The sequence below is a fragment of the Cariama cristata genome, unplaced genomic scaffold (genome assembly GCF_000690535.1).
Source record: "Cariama cristata isolate BGI_N322 unplaced genomic scaffold, ASM69053v1 scaffold26379, whole genome shotgun sequence".
Lineage (NCBI taxonomy): Eukaryota > Metazoa > Chordata > Aves > Cariamiformes > Cariamidae > Cariama > Cariama cristata.
Window position 1 is genome coordinate 22888 of NW_009636734.1, and position 7712 is coordinate 30599.

Here is a 7712-nt window from a genome sequence, read left to right on the forward strand (position 1 = left end):
GTTTCTCCCATCCAAGGCAGGTAGTTTGAGTCAGTGAGGAGTGGTATTTGTTGCAGAGATGGAACCTTATGTAAGCAATGTCAATGCTGATGGTTTGGAGCAGAATTTGACTTTTGTAACTTTGCCAGAATCATTGAGCACTCTGTCTGTTGCTTGGTGAAGACTGCTTCGGCTGTACTGGTGTCTCTTTGTGTGTGGAGATGCACGCTGTGGTTTTCTGCATGGGTCCAGGTATGTTTCTGCTCAATTTGCCTAAGTATGTTCTCGCGGTGGTGTAGCCAAAACCTTTGATAAAGATGCCTCGGTCTGAATAGCTACATGTAGCAGTCTGGATGGAGCTGCTCTCAAGTGTCTCCCAACAGAAGCTGGCCTCCTGACGGCTGGGCAGAACTTTTCGATAGCTGCTGATTGTAATTGACTGTAACGTCAAGCTGGTGACAAAGGAATGTAGCTGGCGTCGTGTCATCAAGGAACAAAAATCATGGGAAGAGCTGAACTGCAATCATCCTTAGATGAGGAACTTCACTCCTGCAGATGTAGCTCCTCGAGGCTGATGATGCTGCTCTTGTCAGAGAATGTAACAGAGTTCAGGTGAGGATAAGTTTGTCTTGTTTGTCAGAAATCTGTCGCTATGCAGGACGTCGGATTTCAGAGTCTGCGGATGTGCAGCGAGGAAATGCATAAGGAAGCTGAGACACGTCTCATCCATGTCTCAGTTTATTATCAGGATTCCAGACTATGGAACACACAACCGAATGTAAGTGAGATGCTAATCACCGGGCTGTGGGAAGCAATACATTTTTATAGTATATGTGGTCAGTTGTCTCACATAAACATAGGTAAGTGTGCAACGAATTTTTGCACAGTAGAATATTTTAAGTATTCTGGGAACCAGGCCCCTTTTCTGAGGGGCAACAATAGGTCACTGAGTCCATGTTTGGGTGCAATACAAATGAACACAGTTTGGGTTCAGCTTTCACTTCGGGTTTTACAGCACGGTAGTGCAGTGTAATGCTCCAAGACGCATTAGGCTGTTTGTTTATAGCACTGAAGGAAAATTAGAAGTGGATAATTCCTTAAAGAAACTGAGGAAACTCAGGCTAATAAAAAAAGGCCAAAGAGGTTATTGATATTCTGTGTGTGGGTATCTTCTGCTGAGGAAAGTTAAAGTCTGACAAGGCACCAAAATGTCTGTCCGTTCCTTTACCACTCCGTGATGGTGACTGCAATGAAGGACTCCAGAAGCAGTTGGTCTAGACAGGCGAACTTTCCTTTTCCCAGTAATATGAAAATGCAATTCAGCTCACAGGGGATCCCACTTTAGATGTGGCTGATGACACAGAAACACACGGTCCGTTCCGGTGGCTGTGGCTGCGTGCTGGTTTGGTTATCTCTGTCTCTGCTCTCCCTGTGTCCTGTGTGCTCAACCTCCAGCAAGCTCAAGTTCCAGTCGATCCGCAATAAACAGGCAGGGCTCTCATGGCACTGCCAACCAGTGCAAGTAATTTGTTTTCACCTCCTTCTGTCAGGCTGTAGTTGGATAATTCTCCCTCATGCACTATGCAACCGGGTTAGCTGCGGTATCTGGAGAAGTAGAGACAGACGGACTCGTTTCCCTTGGACTGCCCCTCTGGCGTGCGAGAGATGGACAGGACATTGGCAGTGAGGACGCAGTTCCTGGGTGGGTTTAGATCAGATATTAGACCATGCATGTGACCAGCGAGCTAGAAAACCTGCTTTGCCTTCGCGTAGCGTGGGCTGTTAACCCTTTAACGACAGTTCTGACTACCATCTTCTTTCTCCTGCTGCTGAAGGCACCGGAGAACCGCTAGCCCACACCTGACAGGGACACATCCAGATCCTTACGTGTCTCTTGCCATGTGGACTTGCCATTAGCTGTCATTACAGTTAGGTGTACACCCCAAAACTGGGTGAATTCAGCGGGGTGTAAGCCTGCGTTAGAGGTGAGAATGAATATAAAGTGCATGGCATCCTTGGCGTGAAGGAATGCCACCTCACAGCCTAGCTGCTAAGTTTGTTTGTTTGTCTGTTATTAAGCGCCTTTAGTTAAAGTTCTGCTTTTCCTGTGTTAATGGTCACATGTCACTTCGGTTTTTTGAGTCAATATTCAACAGTTTTAAAGGACGGCATTGCAGTGGCCTTCAAAGTGCATTCAGAGAGTTTTAGGTGAAGTATATGTATCTCATAAATTTGCACGTATGTATACTGCAGGTAAAATATTTCCCAGGTAAAGATGTATAGGTGATGCGAAACCTTTTGATGCTGTTGAGTAGTTCAGTTTTAACCTGTGACATTTACAGTATTAAAAAAAAATAAAAATTGAAGGCATTTTTGCTTTTCACTTTTTATGAATTCTGCATTGAAAATCTATTTAATGATATAAATGCCAACATTGGTCCTGCTGAGACATCTTCATACTCTGAGTCTTTGATTTAGACAGCGATGCCTAAAGCGTGATCCAAAGCTCACTGAAGCCTGGAAGAATCTCCCACGGACATTCGTGGGCTTTCGATCTGCTGAAGAGAGGAAGACAGGCAGGAGCCTACCACAGCTGATCCCACCTCACTGAAATCAGTAGGAGCCTATTGGGCACTGAAGAAACAGAACTGAAATTCAGGTTTTTGCAGGTCCTTGCGTATTATTAATAACGGAAGGACATTTTAGATTGTTCACTGAAAAACTGAAGAACGTGTGGGTTGATACACAATAGCCTATAAATAATCACAAGTCATATTTTGTTAATATGGCAACACCGTTGATGTATATAATAAGCTTCCAAAGATCGTTTTACACACTGTCGAGTATTTTTCACTGATGAAGGGAATTAGTATAGCTAGTTCATTTAAAAAAATAAAGTGTGATAGTTTTGAATTAAAATTGAGAGTAAACGGAATTGTGGGATTCAGAGATTTGCTAACTGTCCAATATATTAATGTGCAAAGCTGTTGTGGGAAAAATAATTCTCCAAGTGTGCTTTGATGGAATGATTTATTATTCCTAAATGCTTGCCGAAAGAACATTGAATGTTTTCCTGTGTTTGAATGTACAGTTTCTAAGCTGGATACATTTTAATGTTTAAAAACTTTGTGTATATCAAGCTTGTTGTAAAATACTCCTTTTGTTCCTATGTTACTGATGCAACATTGGATAGTTTAATTCCACACTAGATATTTTATGTTAAACAAATAAATAGTTTTTTCAGTAAAAATGCTTTTGGCTGTTCTGTGGGACTTTTACGAAGGGTCAGTAACTTTACCATTTTTTCTCTTGACGTTCAGAGAGTTGAGATCCATGCTGCTCTGTGGACTCAGCTGGGATATGGAAGGGCTCAGCACTTTGCAGCTCCGACTCGTTTTGTGCCCTTGGACATAAAGAAAAGTCACGGGATTCACATTCACACTCTAAGTAACCTCATAGATAACTAAATATTCTAAAAATTAGCTTAAGATCTTTAGTTGCTTTTTGCATTTCATGTAGGTTGGACAATAAAAACCAGTCGGTTTTGCTTCTTGCCGCCGGGTGATTTCCAGCGATGCCTTGAACGCTGCAGTATGTGACGGTAGATCACAAAGGGACGTTGGGAGGAGGTGGCTTAGCCTGTGTCTGGACTTCAGGGCGGGGAGGGTTCCTTCTATTTATTTACTTTTAATGCAAACTTTTCTTTACCTACCTTGTTTTTATGAAATACAATAAGTGCATAACCCTGACTCTATTCCCCTACCCTTTAAACAATATTCTTATTTTGATGTCCAGTAATTTACAAACATAAGGTTGTTCATGTCTGAGCCAAGTTGACTAACGATCTGCAGATACTTTGCATGCTAATGCAGCGTGTTCTCATCTCAGTGTGCATTAATCTTCCTTCTCGCAGCTTGTGCGGCCCTTAACAGACCACTGGGATGAAGAGTCTTATTCCTGGGAATGGAAATAGTTGGTAACTACACAAGGGTTTGTACCGCGGAAGCAAGACTTAGGGAGAATATTCATTCTTCTGTGTTTTCTGTGAACTTTTTGGCATCCTCTAAAGCTCATTCTGTTTTCCAAAATGCCAGAGCTGCTGTTTGCTTACAGAGGATAACTTTACTGATACTTGATGTGTTTCCAGCTTTGTTCTGTGTCACAGGCGATCGTTGTTGAGAACTGTGAGTTGGTAAAATGTGCTGATGCCGGCCGCTGGAGATGGCGTTTTGTGCTTGTCAAGAAAGTATGTGCGGTAGCTGTCCAGACATCCCACTGACTCTCTCTTACCTTACCCTTGCCACAGAAGTGAACTTCAGTCTCCTGACTCTTCTGTCCCACGGTTTCATCTGGGGCTGCCGACAGTGTAAAACACCTTTCCTGTCGCTCTCGTCTCAAAACGGAGCGGTCAGCTGAGCTACGTGAGAGAGTCCCAAACATTTCTGTCTGGGAGCGCGAGTTCTTAATGGGCCGGGGGCTATGGGCAACAACACGCAGGCAACCGCGTAATTTCAGGTTCGTTTGTCTACTCAGAAGCTAGAATGACGGCTCTTCCTCCTGCAGGATGAAGTGTTCAGGAAAAATGTGTGGGGAGACACGGAATGATGATCTACTGGGATGTTTCCATGGAATTAGCGTTTGAGGCTCCATCCATGCCATTATTAAGAAGAGAAAGCTTCACATAGGAGATACTGGAATATTGCCTTTATTGTGCACACATATTAAATTGTGGCCTTTTAGAAAATAAGCAAAATTAAACTGCAAATAAAATTACACATCTAATCATTTCTGTTTGTTTTCTATGTGAGATCACAGGACAGCTCTAAGATCAGAAGAATCAACTGCTTATTGCAAGCTATACAATGATTTGCTACACCCCTGCTAATCCAGCGTAGCTCTTCTGAAATCGCGTAAGTGGGTTTGGATTTACAGCAGTGCAAATGGGAGGAGAAAGTGGCCCTTAATGTCTCATATTTGGAGTAAGTGAAATGGAGCAGATGCTATTTCACTGAACGCCTTCTACTGAAGTGGTACCACAGCCCATTAGGTTTAGCGTTAATCAGGGGTGAATTTTCTCCAGCTATTGTTTTCTTTTTTCTATCCTTGTCTTGATTATACCCCTTTGAATGTAGCTGCAATCTATCAGGTGAGCTGCCAGATGAAGTGGGAAACCCTTTTAACAGACAGACTGGACATGACAGGGGCTCCTAATTTTCCTAGGTCTACCTTTGTTTTTTAAGCACGCTGCAGAGGCGCAGCAGCTACCAGACAACAGCAGGCTCGCCAACGCTCCTCCACGCTCCACTGCCTTCCGAGGACGGACACGGTCTGCCCTAACCGGTGCCATCACTCCGTAGCAGCTCACAGAGCTTCTCGTCACCTCTGCCGCGGTGGCAGCTGGACAAGGCTGGTCTAAGCGATTATGTTCTGCAGTGGAGCAACAACCAGAGAGCACAACTGTCATCAGGTGGTTTGTACTTTGCAAGGCTGTGAGGAGCACCAGCGTGGGGTGAAAATCGCAGTCGGAGAAACTTCAGCACCTGCCCTCCTCGGTGCCTTCGACAGCAAGTTGTTGCCTTGGACTCGAGTGCCACGGGCAGGAGAATTCCCATGCGACGTCACTTTGCCGGCACTGCAGGTGTCACAGCAAAGGCAAACACAACCCTCCCACACCTTTGCGAAGGGAAGAGAGAGGGAAAGGGACAGGGTGGCAGCGGCGGAGAAATTCTGGCCCTTACAGTGACAGTAACCATTGCTGCTTTTGTAAAAGGGCAGACAATTACGAGATGCCCTCGGCAAAGCTCGTCAGAGCTTTCTGACCGCTCAGGGTGCGTATGCTGGTGAAGTACACCGTGGTGAAATAGCGTGCAGTGGAAAATGAGATCGCTGGAAGGTCTTCCATGGCCACGGCTGTGCTGGCACGGGGACCTCCATAGCACTGCTGAAAATGAGACCAGTCTCGTACGTACCCACGAGGCAGCAGATCTCGCGTGCATGGACCATCTCCAGCAGCACTAAACACTCATCGCTTCCTACAAAGCCTTCACAAGTTTCTCTTTTCCTTGGTGAAGCTGGAGCAGCATGTCAGGAGAGATGAGTCCTTCAACACAGAGCAACTCTGGTGTCAGGCTGCAGCCAAGAAATGTGCGTTTTCATGGCCCTGTTTTAAATCCAGGTGCCCAGGAGGTAAAACGAGCCCAGCTGCACTGCAGCATCTCTCGTTCAGTAGGTGCAGCTGCCTGGTACCTCACAAACCAGGCTGATGAGCTATTTCTGGCACGCGGAGTCAGGGGGAGAGAGAAGCAGCATCGCAGACGACTAAGAAACAGCTGGCTTATCTACGGAGGAGAGCAACCAGGCACTGTGTGCTGGGCTCACGACAACCGCTAGCCTTTGGATTTGAGGCCAGTACTTCTTGACCATTCAGTACCTTGTCTGTGATGGTTTTCAGAGCAGGAAAGACACATGGCATGGAAAAAATCGGCCAAACTGTACCTTCAGAGCAGTGCATTGGATCCCCAGCGGCATCTCTGAATGCCCCTGAAAAGTCACGCTCTCCTGGGAGCTGTCCCCAACGACTTCGGGAGCCCCATCCTACCCCGAGTCAGCTCCTCTCTCGCAGCCATGTCTCACGGCTGGAGGAAATGAGAAACCGAAGGGCCCGTGGGAGTTTTAGGGACGAGAACAGCTATTTCGCGTATGCTCTCTGCTATATATAGAGCCTGGCAAGTACACAGGGCTGGAACATGTTGCTTTTGTTGGTAAAAACATCATTTGGAAAGCCCATGTGAGGCAACTGCTGGTGTCTATTGCCAGATACACTAACCAGGTGCTGTAGACCCATACTTTGTCCTGGCATGAACGTTAACAAAAGCTATTGCAACCGAAGCACGTGCTTCTAGAGCTGTCGTTACTTCCCTGGGAGCTTCAGAGCTCCTTCCTACTAAGGAGCTTTTGCCTCCTGGGGGAAGCTTGCAAATCTAATTACATGCTGGGTGTTGGAGCAGTCAGTGAAGACCTCAGGTGGCACCGGCTCAGTTTCAGATCCTGTCCCATCATGCAGATGAACTGCAGGACTGTCAAGATTGCAGCTGAACCCTGCCTGCCCTTTGCAGACTGATCCCCGGGACAGAAGTGCACTTTGCCACAGATAATTAGTCCATATTTTAAAGCACTTCCTTTAGGTCGGTCGTGCAAGGCCGGGCTGGAGAGAACTCAGCCATCTGGCAAATGGCAGCGGCAGAACTGGCAGCAACCTGGAAATGAGCCCTTGTGAACCGGTGTTGGAGCTGGCAGGAGGGTCAAGCAGCCCACGTGTATCCACCATGTTATTTGCATCTTTCTGCTGTGATTTCTAAGCTACTGCTGTCACGATAATCCCGGGTAAGCAGGCAACTCACAAGCGGGACTGCGGCGGGCTGGCCTGCTTCTTCTCCTGGAGGATGCTCCCAAAGAGCCTGGCTGCTGCCATGGCACAGCCCCAGTGGATGGTGATCCCGAACCCACCGTGGCCATAGTTGTGTATCACCTGGGGGAGAAGAGAAGGGATCAGTGCTGGGAAAGCTGTGCTGGAGCACCCTGGGGCAGCAAGGAGCCACGATAGTGGCTGGGAACGCCTTTAATGTCTTTTGATTGACCCTTCGATCTGGGAGCTCCCGGTGCACAGCTCAGTGACCCACTGCTCCTTCCCTCCCTCCAAAAGCCGCTGGAGAGGGAGAAGAAACTCGACATGG

The 7712-nt window shown here is 46.7% G+C and overlaps 1 protein-coding gene across 1 annotated transcript in view; it reads right to left on the bottom strand.

The window, feature by feature from the left end:
- Nucleotides 1-1571: 1571 nt before the first annotated feature.
- Nucleotides 1572-7712, bottom strand: part of DAO (D-amino-acid oxidase) — a 13908-nt gene continuing 7767 nt past the window's right edge. Inside the window, exons 10-11 of the mRNA XM_009708030.1 lie at nucleotides 7380-7507; nucleotides 1572-1677 (exon numbers count right to left, since the gene is read on the bottom strand). Coding sequence (XP_009706332.1) covers nucleotides 1572-1677; nucleotides 7380-7507 — 234 coding nt within the window. The remainder of the gene's footprint in view (nucleotides 1678-7379; nucleotides 7508-7712) is intronic.